The sequence below is a fragment of the Manacus vitellinus genome, unplaced genomic scaffold, assembly GCF_001715985.3.
Source record: "Manacus vitellinus isolate BGI_N305 unplaced genomic scaffold, ASM171598v3 scaffold_5_pilon, whole genome shotgun sequence".
Lineage (NCBI taxonomy): Eukaryota > Metazoa > Chordata > Aves > Passeriformes > Pipridae > Manacus > Manacus vitellinus.
Window position 1 is genome coordinate 7,906,791 of NW_021940682.1, and position 22,767 is coordinate 7,929,557.

At 37.6% G+C, this 22,767-nt stretch overlaps 1 protein-coding gene across 2 annotated transcripts in view; it reads left to right on the forward strand.

Annotated features, from left to right (window-relative positions):
- The window catches only part of FGD4 (FYVE, RhoGEF and PH domain containing 4), a 65,045-nt gene that overhangs the window by 35,718 nt on the left and 6,560 nt on the right, over positions 1-22,767 (forward strand). For both annotated transcript variants that reach the window (XM_008922093.3, XM_018080762.2), the window contains exons 3-11: positions 964-1,135; positions 4,229-4,715; positions 10,346-10,435; positions 12,501-12,646; positions 16,137-16,293; positions 17,404-17,542; positions 18,453-18,511; positions 19,122-19,268; positions 21,119-21,291. In XM_008922093.3, coding sequence (XP_008920341.1) covers positions 1,044-1,135; positions 4,229-4,715; positions 10,346-10,435; positions 12,501-12,646; positions 16,137-16,293; positions 17,404-17,542; positions 18,453-18,511; positions 19,122-19,268; positions 21,119-21,291 — 1,490 coding nt within the window. In that variant the 5' untranslated portion in view covers positions 964-1,043. The remainder of the gene's footprint in view (positions 1-963; positions 1,136-4,228; positions 4,716-10,345; positions 10,436-12,500; positions 12,647-16,136; positions 16,294-17,403; positions 17,543-18,452; positions 18,512-19,121; positions 19,269-21,118; positions 21,292-22,767) is intronic.

The following is a 22,767-nucleotide window of genomic DNA, read 5'->3' on the forward strand; positions in this document are numbered from 1 at the left end:
GAGTTGTGTTTTTGGGAATTAAGGACCTTTCCTTTAAGTCTCTCTTCTTGATGGAGCTGGACGTGCATTACTCCAATAGTGGAACACATTTGGGCCCAGTCTGTGATGTGCTTTTGCTGCCCACAAATGCTGCATAATTGCTTAAAGGGATAAAAGTTAATTTAAAGATCTTTGGTACGTGTGACTTTAGTTGCTTTATGTGTCACCTTGTCTTTTGTGCTCTAGTCACTGCTTTATTAAACAGTGACTGATCATTAACAATCTAATTAGAAGGACTTATGGAAAGGAGGGGGAAAAAGCAAGAAAAATAAAAAGTATTTTCAGGGGGGAAGGTTTTCAGCAGTATAATTAGACAAAGGTTCAGTGAGTAAAGGAAGTTTAAAGCTGAAGGCAAATACCTTTTCCATTGACAATTGTTATTGAGGTCACAAGGGATAAGGTAAAGAATGAGAGCACTGGAATTTTGGGGCAGCAATTTAAATCTCTGTCTTGAGCTTCACAGTACAGCTGAGTCCTTTGGGCTCAATTCTTTTTTATTATAAAGCCTGCATTTATGGAGGCCACTTATGTATTTACTACAATACACTATAAAAACAAACAAACTAGAAAACTTCCTAGTTTTCTAACTTGTCAAATAGCATATGGTTCACATTTTAGTCAGGAAATGTAATAAGATCCCCAATACCAAACAGTGTATAAAGGACTATATGAAGTCCCTGTGTTCATAAAGCAGCTTTAATGTTAATTAAAGCCATGGGCATTCCTTTTTCATTACTGCAGTAGGTTCTTATGCAAAAGTCTCATATGTGAGAGTAATCTGATCTCGTAGAAGGTGTCCCTGCCCATGGCAGGGAGTTTGGAACTAGATGATCTTTAAGGTCCCTTCCAACCCAAACCATTCTATGATTCTGTATTCTGGCAGCTCAAAGAAACATGAGTGATTGTTGTTGTTGTTGTTTGCAGTGCCTCCAAAGCCAGTTCATCTGCAGAAGGCAACGTACCAAACCCCCAGGCATAAAGCTTTAGCAAATCACAAACCAAGGATGGAGGAAGAGGCGCCCGCTGCTGTTTCCAGTGTTGCAAGGGAGAAGTCCAGTAAAGTGTCAGATCTCATCCATCGTTTTGAGGGAGGCAGGTATGTAAGAGGATTTCAATTAGCTCGTAACTCTGTTTGTTGTATGTGGATTGTTGGAACTTGAATGTGTGAGGAAGAACATTGATACCACAGTAGTGCTCACACCCATGCCTGCCAGAGGACTTGGTGGCAAAACTGCACGTTTTGAAACGGTGAGAGCCAATTGTGTATTTGGCCTGTACAAGGTGTGCTCATTCATGAGGTGCTAGCCTTAATTTTTCTTTAAAAAAAAAAAAAGGAAACAAACAAACTTTTAGCATTTTTAAAGCATGCCCAAAAATGGTAGGGATTTGAAATAAGTGCTGGGTTTAGAATGAAACATTGCAGCTAATATTAAATTCTTCTGGTTTTGCAGGGAAAAAAAAATCTTTTATAAGCAAATAGAACAACCTGAAATCCTGATTTTCATTTTAAACTGTTTTAACCTCTTAGATCATTCATGTGAAGAGGGTGATGTCTACGAGTTATATGTATTGATATGACATACATTCTCTGAATGGTTTCCTTTGTAATACTTGGTGATTTTGGAATAGCTCAGTGTTCTGGAGTTTTGATACTACATTCTACAGAAAACATTTGGAACTGTGGGAAACATAAACCACAGTGAATAATGCTTTCACAAAATAGTGTTACTTGTGTGTCTTTAATTAGATGCACATGATGCATCTTTAGTAAGATGTATTATAAGCTCTGAAACAGAAGGTTTGAAAGGAGTCTGCTCTGTATAAAGAGAGTGACTTTCCAGAAAGCCCATGACAGAGGAACAGCTCAAGGAACAGTCCAGTGCCAGTTGAGTACTCCAAGTTTTGGATGCGGTTTTCTCATTTTTCCTTGGGATACTGGTGTTCTGAAGGAATGCCCCCTGTGAGAATGAATGCATTATGTACAATAGAACATAAGCTTCTGAGGAGCCAGACTATTAAGACTTCCATTGAAAGAATTTCCCCTCAAGATGGGTGAAATTTAATCCTTTATATGGAAGCAGCTGAGCATTGTAAAAGTATCTTCATCCATTGGAATAGAAATCATTTCAAAGCTTCATCTGCAAGAAACTTCTGTCATTAGGCAGACACTTAATTGCACTTAGTCATGGCAGGAGCTTATAGATGGGGAAAAGAGACTACTACAGCACTGGAAGTCCTGTGAATTCTTATAGCACAAGTCTCTGTTACCAACTTTGTTTCCTAGTCTTCCTCCACAGTTTTTTAAATAGTGCAATATTCTTAGAAAAACAATTTTACCCTTTCTGAAAGGAAACTCCTCAGGTACATTGTGTCCTACACCACTGAGCCCTACATTCCTTCCTGCTAGATGTGCCTGCTGTATTGTAAAGTAACTTTTACAATATTATGCAATAAAAGGAAACTATAAAGAAAGCAAGGAAAACTTTCTTGTCCGTAGACCTTAAAAAGTAGGGACATTTTGTGAACTATGGGAAGTTCAGTTGCTTTTGGGCAACATTGTTCATTAGGCACACCCAGTAATATCTGTCTAATGACTAAATTCTCCTCAAGAATATGATCTCTGCTTATGAGAAACTTCCATAATTAGAATGCTGAGTTCTGGAATATCCTGCTTTGACAGTGGAGGCAATCCCTGTTTTTCGAATGAGCTCAACTCACAAAATATATCTTCTGTGTAGTTGGATCTTCAGTTTTAATTAGTGGTCTTGAAATGGCTAGGTAGCATATTCATGAAGTACAAACTGTGATTGTCAGTTATGATAACTTATTTTCATTAGTCTGTACAGCCCACAAACATGTAGGCATGGTAGAAAGTTAATTAAACCTTTTTGCTCTGTGAAGACAATTGAAAAATGTGAATTAATTTTGTCCTGCAATTAAGCTTACTGGATAAAAAAAAGGCATAATCTTTACACAACTAAAGAAAAACTGATTTAAATTTTTTGTTATATGATGGAAAAAGGTAAAGCTAATGTAAGTTATTTTTTTGAGCTCTGTATGTCAAAATGCAGAATGTGTTTGCAATATTTGTGTAAACTGTGCTATAAATAAGGAGTAAACATACAGTTTGTAAGCAATTAGCATCTCTCCAGAAGATGGAGGTCCATACTAGGAACAATGTGTTAGAGGACAGTTATGATACTTTATAGCAAGTTGAATGTGGCTTGTTAAATGTACTTCAGGTTCCAATGAGTTGTTTTTTTTCCTGAATTATAATGAATCCAAATGCTTTTACAGCATTTATATTGGCCTAAAAGTCAAAGAGAGAGTGAGAGGTATGAGCAAAGGATAATGTGTTTAAAGCAGACATAAAGTATGGAGGAAAAAGACTTTCAGAAAAGATGCAGCATGATGGAAGGACACTGCTAAATAAGGAAGCAGGGGAAGAAATGGGATAAAAATTTAAAGCTCCTCCTGTAATCTGCTGAACTAAGGAAAGGGATGCTTAAAGGTTCTTGGACACATTTAATTCACTTTTTATAACTAAAGAGCAGGTAGGGAATAGGCTATTTGTTACTTTAAGCAGTGGACTGGGACTTGGGACACCACGGGTCTTGCTCCATTTCCGCCAGTAATTTCTGGAACACTTTGGGCCAGTTGCTTCATCCATCGGTTTCTTGATTACCTTGGCTGTTATATGGAGCTAATAATAGAATCAGGTTGCAAAAGATCATAGAATCCAACTGTTAACCCAGCACTGCCAAGCCCACCACTAAACCACATCCTTGAGTGCCACATTTACATGTCTTTTAAATACCTCCAGGGATGGTGACTCAAAGTCTTCCCTGGGCAGCCTGTTCCAATGCCTGACAACATTTTCAATGGAGAAATTTTTCCTAATTTCCAATCTAAATCTCCCCTACAAATGAGATTCAAGACACATGAGGATGCAATGGATCGGTATGAACGGCACCCTGGGTTTCTAGTAAGAGATGCATGTTTGTGTGTCGTTCAATGCATTCCAGGTTTCAGTGGTCTGAACTTCCTAATATTAACACAGGAAAAAAAAAAAAACTATTTGGGAGGAATTGGTTATATGGTGCAACTCTCCCACTTACCGTACCAGGATGTTTTATAAGTCCACGTTTAACTCTTCTCTCATTGATGCTTTTTTGTTTGGTGTTTTTAGCTCGTTGAATCCTAGTGATTTGAAGAAAGATTCCTCTGTTCTCCACCTTACTAAATCTCAAGGAAGATATGGGTCAACACCATCACCTCAGCCCAAACTCCCCTCCCAGCACTCACTACAAAAACAGGGAAACAACAATACTGACAAAACTCAGGTTGCACAGCTACACACAGCCAACGGAGTAGTAGCACAAGACCAGCCAGAGGATGAGGACAGGAGATTATCAGATCGTGGCTCTGATGTGTCCACTCCAGTTCCAGATGATGTCATTGACAGCAGCTTGATAAATGGGGAAGGAGAAAGTACTTGCAGGGAGTCATTACAAAGTATGACTACCTGTGAAGAACAGATGCTTAACAGCTACTACAGAACTCCAAGTAGTGATACACTGCTCCCATCTGAAAATGAAACTCCAGAAATTAATAGTAATGTGAAGGAAGAACCAGCTGAGGAAATCAGTAAACAAGATCAACCTGTAGAAACAAAGGTAAAAAGAGAAATTGTTTCATTCCTGACATATCATTACTTTGTGTATTTTCTCTTGGTTTTTATTTACAAAATGAGGCTTTCAAGAGCAGATCAGAAAGTTGAAACTCTTTTGGTTATTTTTCCTCTGAAAAAAAAGATGGGAAAAAAAGTTTTGCTGGCCTCTTCCCCACCTCCTGCCCTCCTTTGCTCTTTCCTTGTTAGCTATCTAAAGTTTAAAAAACAAGTGAAACTGAAATATGTGGACATGTTTGACCCTATGCTTCAACTGTGCCAGACTATGAGGGAGACATGTTAGGGGCGTATATAAAATAAAATTTCACATGTAGTAAACTGCAATGACGGAGCTTCAGGCAGGACTGTTGTGTGAATCCATGATTTGGATGTAGTTGTCAAGTCAAAGCTTGAAAGGCAGTGGCAGTCTTCTAGCTATCAGCTAGATGCAATGTTCAGAGTATACTAAATATATACCAAGGAGAACTTATATTTGATGAATTTGAACTTCCTTGTAAGGAAGGTTTTAAATACTTTAGAGCAGTAAGTGGGTGGAAGAAAAATCTGTCTTGGGAAATAATTTGCTGAAAAATTGTGCATATTTCCACTTATAAAAGTTTGCTTATGCAGTTTTCCTTCTTGTACTGAAGCAGTGAATGTGATTAACAGCTCTGGTCCAGCTGTGCCCTGTGTGACTCATGGGAGGGGGAGCTTGGCAGACCCTCCTGGTCTTCCTCTTCACCACAGAGCCAAACAGCTGAGTGCTGATAAAGCTCCTCACTGCTGTCGGGAGTACACCTGCATCAGTTAACTACACACCTCTCCAAGCCCTTGACTTTGGTTAGCTAAGGGTCACATACATACATGCTTGAAGGCAAATTCTGTGAGTGGGAAAGGTGGGTCTCAAATTCTCATGCATTTTAGGATGAAATATCCTCGGCAATGACAAGAAGGTGCTGGGTTGTGCGGGTTTTCTTGTTTGTTTTAAAGGTCGGTTTTTTTCCTGTAATGAATGAATGCTATGATTCCCATCTAAGCATAAGCCTGGTCATGGTCCAAGGCACCTTTAGCCTGCCACACCTCTCATTATGTTTCTATCTCCTGTTCGGTAGTGCCTGTTTCCCCTCTCTGTGCCCATAAAGTGCTGAATTCTCAGTGGGCAACACTGTTAAACTTGAATCCAAGTCATGCGGTGAGATGCTGGCAGCATTTTCAGGAAAAAGCTGAAATGAGAAGCAGTTCTGTTGTAAAGTTAAGGAAGGAACTGGGCAAATGCTGATGGCAGAAATCTCATTAAAATCTGTCTTTGAGCTGCTGGAACCAACACGTGATCTGTCTTGTATTGACAAAGTCAACTTGTGAAGTGTAATGCAACTGTTACTAGATGTATTGTTCACTGGTGCTTGAAGGGTAAAAAAACAGAACAAGCCAAACCCATGCAGGATGACTTTTGAGTCTGCACTGGTGTAGAACTGAATCTATATAATCGAACTGGGTCACAACAGTGCTTCCTGAAATGCCAGCTTACTTGTGCAACAAGGACATCCCCTTTAGTCTAGTGAGGTTAAGAAGCCTGTCTGCCACAGAACGACCTAAGGGCCACCCTCTCCAGAATCAAACACTGATTTAGTTTGGATTAATGCAGCCTATAGATGGAAATCAGCCCTGTGGTGACCTAAGTAGCTGCTGCCATGCTGTCTGGAATAGGGAAAGGGTGATGAGCAAGAGAATTCTGGTGGAGCTTTAAGCTGTTTCTGCATCCAAGCAGGCATTGGTAAGAAGTAAGAGCATTAGACAATCTGTGATTTTGCTAAGAGCCCACTTAGTCATTATAGAATATTAAAACTGGGATGCAGTCCAGTTGAAGTTGCACTGCACAGGCTAACAGCAGTCTTCTGCCTTTTTTAATTAAGAAAGTGTAGGTCCAATTGAGTAAAAGCGAAAGGAGCAGATGCACGTGTATCATAGTCAAACTTTAAATTATACATCTGATATATGTATTTTGGTACTGATGCAAAGTATCTTGTCTCTTGCATGCCATATTTCTTAATTCAGGGAAGAGAAGAGAGTGGTGCTTTCTCTTTGTAAATAAGTATATGTACAGCAGAAGTAATCTGAAGTCCACTGCTAGAAGGGGTGAATCAAATCGGGAAATGGTGCAAAACCAGAGCAGAGATTACTTTTCAGACTTGGAAAAGAAGACTTATTTTGAAATAGTGTTGTTCTTACAATTGTTTTTCTCCCTCTTATCACTGTAGATCTGATTAAAGACAGATTATTGCAGGTTCTGGAAAAGTTGAGCAAGACTTAGTAAAGTTGACAGTGATCTGAAATGTCTTCCCCAAATGACCAGAGTAGTGCATGCTTTATTTCTCTTATTTGCTGAATTAGCTTGAAAGTAATGAAACAGAAGCATAATAAAAAAAGAGAAAATTAAAAGTGAAAAGTTTCCTGCCTTGCAGCAGAAACATCTCCTGTCATAAACTTTGATTTGTCTAAACTGCGGAGGCTGAATAGTACAAGAACATCCCATCAGTTAACTTCCTTGAATAACATGTGGGAAATCTGCTGCCAGTGCTAAGTGAAGACAAGAGGACAAATGTTTCAGTGTTTGTTGTGAGACTGGTAGGAAATGGGCATATAGACTGCCTGCATGCCACAGATGGAAAAGAATCCACTGTGCATCCTTAACAAAGTCCTCATGTGATGTCTTCTTTTAATGGCAGTGCTGGTGGCTCTGATGTTTCGGATGCAAAACCTGGTGGAGATCCTATATTTCTAAATGTAAGGTGAAGTTTTGATTTAAATAGGGTGAAATTTTTCTTGCAAAGTTAACTTTCTGCCAAGAAATGTTTTACTGTTGAAACACTTGAGAGGTTCTACCAACTTCTTGATTCTACAATTTTTTTTGGTCTTCTTTAGCAACAGTGATTTGGACAAAGCTCCATAGCTTCAATGCCCAATATAAATGCATAAATCTTCTTGTGAGTAGATACCAGGATCTTTACTGCTTTGTTGGTTGAAGCAAGTTGGTTGGTTGCAAGAAGCAAGCAAGAAACAAGCACAATCTAAATTAAATTATATTTATTCATGCTTTACATCTCTCACCCTGTCTATGTTGCTTAATATAGTCCATCAAAGCCCTTGGGGCAAGGTCTGTGCCTGAATAAGAGTGAATCATATACAGCATCACTGTCATGCTGGCAGGTATAGTTTTCTTGACAGAAGATGGCTCCTCTTTGGATGTTAAGTTATGGGAAGGAGACCCTGTTGTTGAGTTTCGGAGATTTGGCAGGAAGCCAACTCCAAACTTGCACAGCTTACATAAAAGCTGCTTTAAATCAGCAACATTTTTTTCAAGTTCAGGACAATTGAAAAACAATATTAGGAAATGAGAACAAAAAGTTCATACTTTCAGCAGCACTTTTCATACCTCTTCTTTATTTCAGAGTTAAAAATTACTTGATTTAATTTCTTGAGCATCCACAGTAATGTAATGATTCTGATGTGCAGCTTTCTACTAAAGAATGTCTAACTAGACCCAGCTGAAATATTTACTGTAAGCATCTGTATAGAGGTGCAAGTTTGCAGTTCCTCCTCATGAACCTGTTGCTATTTTATGCTTCTCATATCAGCAGTTGAAATCATGTACCTCTGTACAGCACACTAACCATTTCTGCTTGGTTTTATATGTTGAGTTGCCGTGTGTTACAGATTGTCACAGAAGTTTGAAATGTTCCCTGAAATAATTGAGAAGTTGCCTTCCCACCCCCCACCCTGAGAACTTCTTAAAAGAAAAGTAGTACGGTTTTGTGGTATTTTTGCACTGATCTAACCCTGTAGGTGGGTGTTTTTGTTCGGGAATAAGAACATGCCACTGTGATTAAAAGATAACTCATCCGTGGCGTGCAGTTTTCCCCGCACAGAAGATCTCTGTACCAGGTAGTGCAATTGTAGAAAGGAGGCTGAGATTCAAGAATTAGAAAGACATGTAAGGTTGATACTGAGAGGATTGGAAAGCTGGGGTCAGCTCTTTTTATGTGGTATTTTTGTGTCTGTTATGCATGATTTTCCCCTCTTTTAGTTAGTTCAAGTTCTTCTGAAAACTCTGGATGGGTTCTGTAGCAGTGCTTAGGGAGACAGTGGGGTTCCAGGGTGAGAAAAAGAAATTTAAATTGTCGAGGAACCAGTAGCCTCCGTGGTTTTGTGCCTCAAGTCCGCATGTGAAATCCTTTGTAAAGGGCTGCACTAAACAGCAAGCTGTAGCTGTAATAGCTAATCCTCCAGCTCCCTGCAACGTCTCTTGACAGCACTTAAAATGCTGTTCTGTAGGTTACTGTGGTTGCTATGCTGATTTAAACAGATTTAATGAACAGCTTTGAAGTCACTATCGAAAGCCTGTGTTTAGGAAGGAGGTTTGCCGTGCAGCAGCATGACCATTAACACTGCAGATTAGAACTGAACTGTGTTGAAATTTGGAATATTTATAGAATACTGAAAAGAGGAAAATAGCCACTGGAGTCCCTGAAATGTAAGATTGTACCTTATTATTCAGTATTCCACAAACTGTCTTTATCAATGTACTTGCAAATGTTTATCACACCCTTGTGGAAAGCAGTGTGCAGTTTGAAATCAGAAATCACTCTTTCGCTCTCCTCTTTAATTTTCTTATGAAGACTTTCTGTGGTTTGCCTAGAAATCACCACTTTCCCAAAAGCACTTTGATAAGACTGTCATTTACTTAGGAAAAACTTGGGCATTGTTAAATGTGAACAGACTGGCATGAGATCTGGAGAAAGAATATTGTAGTGGAAGTGTCATTTTGTTGAATCTGACGCTTGCAGGCTTGAGGCATTTCCCTAATGCTTTAATGTTGTAGAAGCCTGTGCTTTCACTGTTTGTTTTGAAGTAATTTTGCCTAGCAACTTATAATTATACATTCTAACATATTTAGTTTAATATTGAAATTTGAATGAATGTTTTAAGTTTCTGTTCAGCAAAAGAATCAGAAATATGTTTTGTAGAATCGTAGAATCAAAGGCTTTAAAATGAAGACTTCCCTTAAGATGCTAAAATGGCTTCTGTAAAGACTTAATGAAGGAGCCCTCTAATTGCAGTCAACACTTATTCAGCAATGAGTGTATTGATGAACATAAAACATTCTGTATGGTATTTTTCAATAATTTTGTTGTGCAAAGAACATACAGTTCAAACAACTTTTGAAATGGGGGTGGAGGCGAACACTGAGTACTCCCATCTGTTCCCTCTCACTCTGCAAATCAGTTCTTCCAGCTCTGAAAGGTCAGTGGTACTCGATTACCAGGATATGAGCTGATCTGTTAAGTAGGGAGTTGGTGCTTTGGCAAAGATCCCTATACAAACTGGGAAATACTAAATCTTTTAGGTTTTGAATTTTGCTCCACGATTTTTATCATTCTCTGACATTTGTATTGGTTGATTAAACTGCTGGAAAGTGTGTGTTTTTCAAAATTGGTGTCTACTTCACAACTGAACATGAAACTTGCATTTCAGGTTTTTTTTGAACTGTGAGGTAATCATAAGTCTTTTCAATTTTTTTTAGTATTTAAATTATGTTTTTCTTAAATATCCCTAAGAGCTGCTCTTATTTTCTTGCAGGAGACAGATGAACAGAAACGTCACAAAATTGCCAGTGAGCTTCTGCAAACAGAAAAAGCCTACGTTAGCCGACTTGACCTCCTAGATGGGGTACATTTTTCTTGAATTTGCTTTTATTGTGTTGCTTTGAATTCACTCAAATGGCAATGCATAAGTGTAGATATAAATGACGTAAGATGTGGTATGTTTTTCACATTTTGCTGATTTTCCAGTCAGTTATTTGCTCTTGCCACATGACTTTGCCTATGCTTCTATTTTAAGAACACTACATTTTTAAAAAGGATTAGAATTTTCTGGATATTAATGCAAAATGTTCTCTGTGTGTAGATGTCACTATAAGCAATAGTATTACATGCTGATAGCCCTTCCAAAAAGAGGATGGATAACCATGTCTTGGTTTATTATGATTTGGAGGAGTATAATTTTATACTGCTGAAATCACCCACTCACTGGAAAATTACTAAATCCTTCTAATTTCAACCACCCTATCAGAATTTTTCTTTAGTGCTAAAGAACATAAGTTGATCCATTCCAAATGGTACATCCTCTCTTTTTCTACTATATGTTTTGAGTAAGTCATACTGAATGAACAGAAATTACTCTCCCTGCAAGGAAAGGGCTGGACTCTTATGCTTTGTAGAATCTAACTGATCTTTCTTAAATGCTAAAGTCTTTAGTTCTTGAGTGTTTTTCTTTCCAAGTCTTGTTTACTTGCTCGCATAAACAAAACACATATACATTTTACCTGGATACCTCCAGCTTTGCATTGTCTTACTCCATGATATTTTTCACAGAAACCACTGCTTAAATTTCTCAGGTCCAGTGCATAGGCCTTGTACAAGCAGTTGATGAAAAGCAAAAAGCCTCAACTTGTACAATAATTGTTCAGGCTGCTTAGGGATCTAAGTAATTGTTTTTATGAAAGTGGATTTACATAGCAGATCCACATTATGATGGATATATGGCAACTTTTAAAAGCCAAAGTATTGGAGAAAAAAAAATCTTTGATTTAGAGAAGTCTAAAACCAAAAACGAATAGTGTTTACTTTGTTCACAGATTTTTCTGATGGGTAATGTACAATTATTTCCCTTGATGCTTTCATAAGTGCCTTACTCCTATGCCTGCTTTCCAAATATTAACTGGATGGAGTTCTGAAAAATGAGTTTCAAACACAGCTGCTCAACTGTTGCTAATGAGAGGAAAGCAGAAGACTGGGAAGGGACTGTTATATTTCTAAACTTGGTTAAAAAGTTGTGTAATCTTTATGGTCTTCAAAGTAGCTTGTCAAAATTTAACTACCTGTCCTCTCAGAGATGCAGCAAATTGAGCATATTTTAAAGTATGTGTGGAAGTGTGTGCTTTTTCCTTTTAAGACACTTCTACTGTCTCAGTTTGTGTGATCAAAATTCCTGTCTTCAGACTCTTTTGCAAGTCCTTACCCAAACTTCTGAAGCCCTTTCTAGGGAGATGCAGTCTGTTCAAGCATGGGAGGAGGAGATAGAGGGACAACAACTCCCCATAACTACTTTTTTTTGATGTGCATATTAACAGATGCACAAGTCTCTAGCCATTTTGTAGCTTTGTCTAGTCAGGCAGAGCTCACTGATGGGGAAAGAATATATGGGTTTTCTTAAAGAAACATAGCAGACTATATAGAACTGGGCTCCTTCTAATATAATACTCTAAACAGTATGAGGGTATCACTCATAGTCAGCCAGCTACTTTGATTTCAAAAGGATAAGGAGATAGAGCATATAAGAACAGTGATTAAACATCATGATCAGACAGCATGCTGATTGAAAAGAAAGGAAGAGTGGAAAATGTGACTGGAAGACTGGGAAAGCTGAGATGATCTAGCTGTTAAAACAGACAGGGTGTCTGGAGTTGATCCAAAATGGTATACTTCAGTTAGGCTTCCCTTATGTCTGCTCTGCCTGCAGTGCTCTCCTGGCTTACGAGAAAGAAAGTGGTGTGTAAGGGGCGGAGAAGCTTTTCCCTTCTGGTGAAGGAAAGACAATAAATGAGTTCATCATTCCCTGTCTATTACTGAAATATTAATGTTGCCTCAGATGTAGCAGGAGGGGTGGATAGGTGGTCTTCCATTGATCAAATATAATGGCCTGATAGGTTTGGGGCTCTTTTTCTCTATTGCAGGTATTCTATTCCAGACTCCTTGAGGAAGCCAACAGAGGTTCGTTTCCACCTGAAGTGATTAATAAAATATTTTCTAATATTTCGTCAATAAATGCCTTCCACAGTAAATTCTTACTTCCAGAACTTGAAAAAAGAATGCAAGAATGGTAAGAGGCAATTCACTGGTTAAATACGCTACTAAAACTGTGTCTGTAGAAACCCTATTGCAGGGTTGAGGTAGGGAAGGTACCTTCATAATTAAGTGCTCCAGGCCCAGGAAGTACTGTGGGTAGGAGAACAGCTGCTCTTCCACTCTTCATCAGGATCTGACTCAGCAGAGGACTTGAATCATTTGCTCAAAATAAAGGACATGTATCTCACTGAAGCCAGTGAGATTACTCATGATCAAATGCCTTGCTAAATTAGGGGTTCAGACTAAAATTCTTTGCTACCTGGTGAATTCATTGTACAGAATACAAAGTTGAGATAAATAACACATGTGTGGTTTATGCTAACGTTGAAGCACAGCAACCTTTGTCATTACTGCTTTCTGTAATAAGATGGGATACATTTTAAAATATTGTTTCATCCAGTTGTTTTGCCTTAGCAGCTCTTTGACTCCTTTATTCCATCTTACTTAGAATTTATTATGAGGGATTCAAGTGTTTGTCCATATATAATTTCTAGTTACACTCTCATATAACTTCTTTATTGTCAAAAAACCCACACTAAAAATGTTTTTGTGACATATATGAAAATCTCAGACCATACACTGGTGCTTTAGACAGCAACTGTATGTCTTCTGACTCTCTAAGATGATTACCCTTTAAAGTGATGATTCTTTAAAATAGAATAGTTACCATGCACAAACACATGGTAGCTCTGTATAGTCTATAATGCAAGAAAATAAATAAAATATAGTCATTGTGAAATATAGGAAAGCTTACAGCTTATGTTGCAGAGTGACTATGTGAGGTAAGCCAAACCTTTACTTTTAATCAATTGAAAAAATCTGATAGGAAATACAAATGCCTGGATTTTAACAGAGTGCACGTTCATGAGCAGTGGAGTTTAGGTGTTCGAAAAACAGCTTACACTACATTATGGCAGTGCTGTTTATATTTGAAATTAAATTCATGATGCAGTCTTCAAATTCTGCTGTAGACACTTTATGGAGCACAGAAGATGGGTTGCAGTACTTTACATATTTGCAAAATGCTACATTGCTCACTAATATTATGTGTATAATCATATCACTTCAAAGGGTGAAAAATGCTTTTGCAGATAAGCTTTGACTATTGGTGCAAAGCTAATAAATCTCATCACAAGGATATTATCTTTACCACATTGCTTGAAAACAACCTTTGTGCTGTACCTGAGACGCCTGTTTAAATGTCCTTGAAACATGCTTTTGGGAGGCATTAGAAAAAAGGGTGCAGTTGAAGAGAACTCTTTCTGATCATTGCTGAAAGAAAAATCTGGGATAACTTTCTCTCCCCATCACCAGTCTGAAATTGTCTGGCACAAAAGCTTCTGCCAAATACAGAGTCTTTTCTTGGCAGTTCCTCTTGTTAGACAGAGAAAATTAAGTAAGTTCTATGAGTAGGTTTATGTGCTTCTATTATTCTTTAACTTCCAACAAAAATAACTGGATAAAAATTTCTGACACTTCCCTTGAGCTGTGATTTGTTTTGAAAACTTACAGTAAAAATATGTAGGTTTGCAACTGGGAAAGCAGATCAGGAGCAGATTCTTTCTTGGAAGAAAAGGCAGTGTGAATCTAAGCTTATCGGGTAAAAATGAAATTCTCTGGTAGTTGCATTTTGAATGAGTTGAGCAACAGCTGGAACTGAGTCTCTTTTACAACATATGCCTTGAAAACACTGGAAACAGCCTTGTAGCAATATATTTCCCATAAAAAGAGTATAACAGAGCATAACAGTGATCCCACATCATAGAATCACAGAATGGTTTGGTTTGGAACCGACCTTAAACATCATCTAGTTCCAACCCTACTGCTGAGGGCAGAGGTACCTTTCACTGGACTATCAAACAAAATAACGAGATAAAATACCTTGTGTCTTTTGTACCCAAGGATGACCAAAAACAGATACTTGGGAAGAATATAAGGACACAGCATGATAGCCTCTTGGGGTAATGGTGGTGGCGAAGAAATTATTTCACTCTTTCAACACAAAGTTTTGGAATCTGTGTCAATTAGACACCACCTACTCATATGATTTGTTTTGCTTTTGAAACTGCAACTTTCAGTTTTGTTGGATGTCTGTTAATTTGTATGTTGGAAGAAGAAGCAGTTGTTCTGTAGGCACCTTTGCTGTGGTGGATTTTAGAGAGTTTTCCTTAGTTTTCTTGCAGCCAGTTTTGAAATGAGATGCTACAAACCTTGATTAGTAAGGTCTATGTTTTTTTGTGGTTTTTTTTCGTTTTCTTTTGACCTTCGGAAATAAATGTACATTTCCTTCAGTTCTGTTGGAATTGGCATGATTTGTATTTTATTTTCAGTTAAAAGTTACATTGCTATATTACCATAAATTGACAAGCCAGAGAAATGGTTCAGTGAATCAAAGGAGAATCAAAGGGCAGTTGTTTTAAATTGCTACCTTGCCTTTGAAAGTGTATCTGTGTGCTTGCATGTGGAGTGGTTGAACAAATGTGTGAAGCTAAGTGAGGGTGGAGAGCCTTGGTGACTTCAGCCTGTCTTGTCCCCTAATTGCCAGGCTCAGCAGAAGGACAGACCTCTGCCAGGTGTTGCATAGGTACTTTCTGCCCTCTCAGAGGCAGCTGGAGCTGGACCAGTTTTTGACAGTCCTGCAATGTCCACTATTCAAGTAACTTTTCCCTTCTGCACACTTTTTTTCTTGGAGAAGTGGTTTGTTGGAGTAGACTGTAGAAATAATATGGATTGTTTCACTTCGGACCACAATAACAACGTTGAGAAATGCAGAGATACTGAGTTTCTGAGTCTGTCCTTGAAAATGAGACATGAAATGTGCTTCCTATTTTAGCCCTCGGAGATGTATGTGTGCTGCTCCACATTCTTTGTGTGCATTGAGATGGCAGCTTCTCTCAGCTTCTCCATCAGTTGCTTTACTATTCCGTTTTATTTGAAGATGCCATCATGAATTGGGAAAAATGTGGGAAAATTCTCACAAAAGACTGGAATCCAAGGGATTCTCTCTACTTCATATGTTATCTTAGAGAAATAATACTTTTTTAAAATTGTAAATATATATGTTTATATAAGGCACAGAAGGGAAGCTGTACAGCATGGATTTAGTCCTCAAACAAAACCACAGGCTAGATATTTTAGAGGTTAAAATCAAAGAAAGATAATGTACTTTTAAGAAACTGCAAATAAAATAAATTAGGCTATGTTTTATAAACATAAGTTTTTCATTATATCTAGCTTTTGTTTCTCTAGTGCTCTACATGACCTATAATGCTTATACATCACCAAAGATGATACAAACAGTCTTCCTATGTTAATTCAGGTCAGTTTTAATGGTTACTTTGGAACTCCATGTGAGGTGATCCCAAACAGAAGGATTCTCTATTAAAGACTTGAAACTTTTTATAACCTTGTGTGACTTTTTTTCTTTCCTGTTTGCTCTGAGATTCCACCCTCTTACTTTGCAGGACTACCACCCCTAGAATTGGAGATATTCTGCAAAAGTTAGCTCCTTTCCTCAAGATGTATGGAGAGTATGTGAAGAATTTTGATAACGCAATGGAATTGGTGAAAACGTGGACTGAACGGTCACCTCAATTCAAATTCATTATTCAAGACATTCAGGTAATGGGAAGAATAATGTAAATCTCCAAGTAATACAAGCATTTATAAAAATACATAGGTTTGTGGATGAAAAAAGGATTAAAGAGAAAATTAAATACCAGATCCCCTAGAATTAAGGGTTGTTGTTTTCGTCAACTTCGCGCTGCCTTCTGTTTCTTCTCCTTCTTCCTTCACGTGTGCACAATCCACCCACAAAAATCCAGACTTTTCTCCTGCAAAATAGAGGAGCAAAGTATAAAGGTTGTAGCGTGTGAAGACTAAAAAATGCTGCATTTTGTTGTAGATACCAAAAGTAAGCAATGTTTCAGGATAAGTGACCTATCAGTGCAACTGTAGATCCTTGCTCTGAATCCATGATATTGTGTTGGCTCACACTAATGCTGAACCGCAAAAGGTTAAGAAAGCTTGAGAGTCCAGCAATGCATCGACCTTGTCAGAGGTTCGTTTCATACCCTCTAGTGCTCCCTGTGGGTGTCTCTGTGAATTGGCAGGTATGTGTTCTACTGCAGACTGAGCAGTTAGAAATAGGAGAAAGCATATCTACTTAAATTTTACTGCTCTATGGGGTCTCGTGATTGTAAGCCAGGGAAGGAAACTATGTGTATTTTAATGTAATCTTTTTTTCCCTAATCTAATTGTATCAAAGATTATGGAAATGGATTTACATCTTAAAGCACCGCTGAGGGAGTTTGCACTATAAATGAAACTCAAAGGAAGCATTCCCTCCTCAGATAGGTAAAATATACCTTTGTAGCCCAATTAAGTGATTGTTTCTAATATTTGGCCATGAACTCTTCCTATTAATTCAGAAGTAATTCTCTTGTTTGTGTTATTACAAACCTCATTTAAAATGTTTAGGAGATTTTTTTTTAGTAAGACTTTTATTTATGGATTGTATACTTACTGCTGGATACTTAGAGAAGTTTTGCAAGTTATTTTTAGGAAAGACTTTCTAATTATTTGCTTCGGTAAAGTAGTTCTATTTTCTTTCAGTAGGTCTGTCACGCATATTTCAAAATACATTATGTTTCATCAATCATAACTTTTATTTTAGTATATCGTAATAACATTTTTTGCCTGCTACATTGAAATATGTTTACAATTTTTTAGAAGGAAAAAGTGTGTGGAAATTTGACATTGCAACATCACATGCTAGAACCAGTACAACGCATTCCACGCTACGAGATGCTTCTAAAGGACTACCTAAGGAAATTGCCTCAGGATTCTCTAGACTGGAAAGATGCTGAAAGTAAATATCTTCAGGCCATTAAAAGAGCTGTAATAAGATATTAGTAAGAGGATACTGTAAACTAAAGATGTCTTCCTTCAGGAAAGTGAAGAAGTAACTGTGAAAAGAATAATGGAATTTCTTCAGGGGATTCATAGGATTATTTGAAAAAAGTCTGTCTGAATTGAAATTAATGTAAAAACCATAAAGCCTTTTAGTATTCTCCTTCTGGAGCACAGAAGTTTTGCCTTAGTTTTGGAGTAACACACAAGTTTTGATTTGTTTGCTTTGCAGATGATCAGGGCTTGAAGTGGAGGCTTTTTTTTTGTTTTGTTTTGTTTTGTTGGCATTTTGATTTGCTTTATGCACATTTGGAACGTATAACTGTTATTTATAAAAAAGTGAAGTTAGCCTCACTGTATTTTTAAGCTTCTTCAGGGAAGAAGAACAGTCCACTTTTAAATTTCTAGAACAGCTCAAGATATTTCCGTGGGTTGTTCAAAATCACTAGCCAGATATTTTTTTGCTATATTTCATTGTTAGTACCATTACAGTAAACACTTGTAAAATGAGCTGTTTCAATGAAAAATACAGTTTGACATTCTGAACTGCTTTGAGAAAAGAAGGGAGAGACCGTGACTGTTCTTGTCACAAAAAATGTGACTAAGTGCTGAAGCACTAAAGTAATCTGCAATAATTCTCTTCTGGTCTTTACAGATTATAATATCTATTTGGTAGTTTACTTTATTATGCTGTCCACTTTACCTTGTTTTCTTTTTATGGAAAACTAAAGAAATTTATTGTACTTTGTAATTTACATAAAAATGACAAATATTTTTGTAGAATGACTCCTTTTTTTGTTTCCCATGTAATATATAAATATGTAAAAATGCAGCTTTTTGGTGATACTTTTTCCTTTTCTTCTGTCTAGAATCCCTGGAAATTATATCCACTGCAGCAAGTCACTCGAATAGTGCAATTAGAAAGATGGTAAATGATCTTTGTTTTCCTGTTCACTTTTCAATATATTGTATTTGAGTATTTGGTGAAGCTAGGAAGTGTGAATTGCAAATCTTCCCTAAAATGGCAAAAATTGTTTTCCTGGATCAAAGTGGTTGCTCCAACTTAATGTGTTTATACAGCTCCTGAGAATGATAGGCAAAATCAGGCATTGCACTTAATTCCCTCAAGTGGAAAGTGGGACACTTAGTTCCTCCCCTGGCTCAAATAACTGATATTGCACTGAACTCTTAACTTTGTTTTGTCTGTTTCTATCGGTGTAAGGATAATGTTTGTAAAGAGTAGCTACTGTTTCTCTGACCTATTGGGTGGGCACGGTAGGTACTTCATTAATATGTGAGAAGTTTGGGGAAGAAATAATGCAGAGTCTATGTATAACTGCATTTTTTAACTTGCCAAGGATATAACATATCTGACTTTATCAACTAAGTTAATCAGTCAGACCATGCATACCAGGTATATTTGTTTTTCAGAGGTAACGTTCTCCAAACTTGTGCAAGCGCCTATCATTTAATTTAAACATGCTTAAAGATCTGTGCTTTCAATTAGTAAGTCTTATAACTGTATTTTCACCGTATAGGAGAATCTAAAGAAGTTGCTAGAGATATATGAGATGCTGGGAGAAGAGGAAGACATTGTGAACCCTTCAAATGAACTGATAAAAGAAGGCCAGATCCTTAAACTCGCTGCTCGCAATACGTCTGCTCAAGAACGGTATCTCTTCCTAGTAAGTACAGTGGCCTGTGTTTGCAGGAGTGGCTGTATACCTTTCTAGACTTGAAAGAACTACTAAAGAGAAAGGGAAGGCCTCTCTAGTTGATGTCTAGGGTGGGTGTGCTGCTCTGCAGAGCACGTGGCCTGTGGTGCCCGGGGTCATGGGGTGACTGTGGGCTGTGCCCATCAAGCTGGGAGACAGACTCAGGTGATGGTGGTCACTGTCACTGACAGTGACACAAGTGACAGTGACACAAATGACACAAGCTCATCTGAGTACACTCCATGGCTGCAGAGGTACCCTGCCTTGCTCCAGTGCTGGGAGATTGGTGTTGCACTGGATCCAACCTATGAATGTTCACGGAGGTTGAAATGAATCACTTGCCAGACTCCTTTTCCTGTGCCCGCTGCAGTCCCTGCGGTTTCAGAGCTCTCATTTGCCAGTTCATAGCCAGATTTAGAATGTTATCTCAGGGTGACTCCATGCTGAACAGGCTTATGCTCAGTGGGCTTCATTTATTTCCGACTTCTTGGCACATGCTGTCCTGGCAGCTCCATGATGTTCTCCTGGTATCTCCCAAGTCCCTCCAGAAAAACATTTAAGTGGCTGTTGATTATAAATGTGGCTCCTAGAGCATTAGAACTTTGACATTCTCATTAAATTGAAGTGTAAAAGCTTAGGATTTTAGTCCTGATGTGTGTTGAGGTTCCAGTAATGCTCATGGTCCTCTGGGAGCTTGTTAGCATGGCAGGTCATCCTCTCGACAGGTGCCTGTGTCCTGTCTTGGAACTCACAAGCTGCAGCCATACTCCCTTACAATTCCCTTGGAAAAGGTTTGATGTAGTTAATTGCTTTCCATGCATTAAAAATTGCTGATGCATTTTTGCTTATGGGCCTCTGGCATTGCCTGTTTTCTGGTTAATAAAGCCTGTTAATGAGTCATCGAGGCACAACTCCTGCTTAACTGTGCTTCAAACAAAAGGAGAAATCATTGAATAGTAAGACCTCAAATGGAGCTAGACAGCTGATTAAAATAATGTTCTCTTCATATGAGAGATGACAAGTTCAAATGTGCTATGTCTGCGATACAGACTAGGCAATAGGCTAGACAGGAATTCTATGACATAGGATTTAACTGAAGTGAGTTTTTCTTTTTAATAATTAATTTGGAGAAAAATGTGAGAGGAAAAATGTGAGAAAATTAAATACTGTAGATATGATTTAATAACTGTGCTTCCAGGCTGGGGCTTTAGACATTTAAACATTATTAAAGTTCTAGTTTTTAATAAAGGAATATATCTTTGTCCTACTCACTTACTTCTTTTTTTTTTTTCCCTGTGATATGGAGGGTTTCAGGGAATAAAACCTCTAAGAAATGTTCTTCTATCTTGGATAAGAGACAAAAAATGTCCTCAAATAATAGTAGTTACAATTTCTACAAAACCAACTGGATAAATATAAATGTATACACTGAAGAGTTCTTATTCTGCAGTTTAGAGTAGGTTTTGCAGCGTTGGGGCATAAGAATGGGGGTTTTGTTTAGAAAAGCTTTACATTGGTATATAATATCTAGTCTGAGTATAGTTTGACAATAAATGCTATGAAGACTGCTGCATATACAGAGCAATTATTCTTATAGTCACTGAAGCTGTCCTTTAATCTTACTTCTAAACAAATAAGAAAAAAGTAGTTGTGTTACATGAGAAGACCAAAGCTCTTATGCATCAATTGATCAGGAAGGAGCCTGCTTCCTCATCCACCAAGTCTAGCTTTGCAATACTGTCCAGCTCTCAGTGTCCAAACTGTGTCTTTATCTGTGTTTTTTTAAATTAAAAACTGTGTGTTTTTTTTTTTTTCCCCAGTTTAACAATATGTTGCTCTACTGCGTTCCCAAATTCAGCCTGGTAGGATCAAAGTTCTCAGTTCGAACCAGAGTTGGCATAGATGGTATGAAAATTATAGAAACTCACAATGAAGAATATCCACATACTTTTCAAGTGTCTGGAAAAGAACGAACACTGGAGTTGCAGGCCAGGTAAGCAGTCGTTTTAGCTAGTTTTTTTGAGGATTAAATATGTACACACAAAAGAGTGGACTAATAGATTTGGAGAAAGATGCAGTGGATGTCATTAAAATATCACTGTTTTGCAAATAGCCTGCCAAAAAATCATAAATTGTCAGTCCAAGGATCTCTCTGATTAGGAGATGCATCTACAAAGATGTGCTTGTATCCTGCTCTTGCTGAGTTACCTTCCCATTACCTTTTTGCATTGCCTAGACTAAATCTTTTCTGTCTAGACTGCCCCACTTCAAATAAAGTCGGGTGTTCTACCTCTCCTTTTGGACCTGCTTCAAGATCCTATTCCTAGCAGTCAGGATTTTGTTGCAGAGAGGTGAAGGTTAAAAAAGCAGGAAGATGTCCATGGTGGATACAGTTCTGTGTTGGCACCATGTATTTGGGGACAAACCATGGCTTGCTAACCCATGAGCTTGCAAGTGACTGTCCTTTATGAAATAAAACCCTTTTAAAAATTAATGAGAGTTACAGCAGTGAATATGCGAAGATAACAGATACATATTAATGTAGATATTTACCTACACTAGCACTGAATTTGAAATTAAATTGAAACTTTGAAAAATGACAGGAAAAAAAAACTTTCCACTAAGGTCTATAAGACTTCTGGGACATGTTTATGCCTATCAATCACATCCACTGTAAATTGCTGTATGATATCTTGCTAAGTATTTTGCAAGTTGTTGTGCCATATACCCATTTCAGTGGTGAAAGATGGCATCTTGCTGCACTGTCTGTAAAGCTTGTTTTAATCGGAAGAAAAACTATACAGTGAAGGAAGTTTATTTTGTTAACTTTCCTCTATTAGCAGTAATTGAAAGTTTATTGAACTAGTTTGTTTTGGGTGTGAGAAGCCCACCTTTTAATCTTTTGCTTTATGATCATTACTGGAAGGCATTAAGTCTGTACAAAATTGTGAAGGAATAAGTACCAAACAAGGTCTTACTCGTATATATTAGAATAATCTTTATTAATGTATGAGTATTGTATGTATGCTATATCTTAATATCCTTAATTCATGAGCTTGCATTAACAATATTGCATATTTAGTTTACTCTCAGGGTATTTTTTATTAGTAACCTTCTATTTACTTTTCAGACTACTATTGGATTACATTTTAAATTACTGTTTTCAAACAGTATCTAAGGAGGAGGCCACTTTTGAAGTGTTAGTTCTCATGTTTCTAACACAATGTTTGCAGATAAACTTTTTCTTACTAGCACTAGCCAGTAGTTTCTAATAGTATTATTACTTGTGATATAAGATGCCTTTCCAAAGATTTGAATGTCAAAGTTCTGCTGATATATTTAAAGGCAAAGCTTTCATACAAGATTAGGGTTGGATATGCTTCCTCTCTTATCTTTGACTTGTCTGTTTATCTCATCTGTACTACTGTTAAGTCATCTGTATCTGGTCTGATGCATAAAAGGGACATTT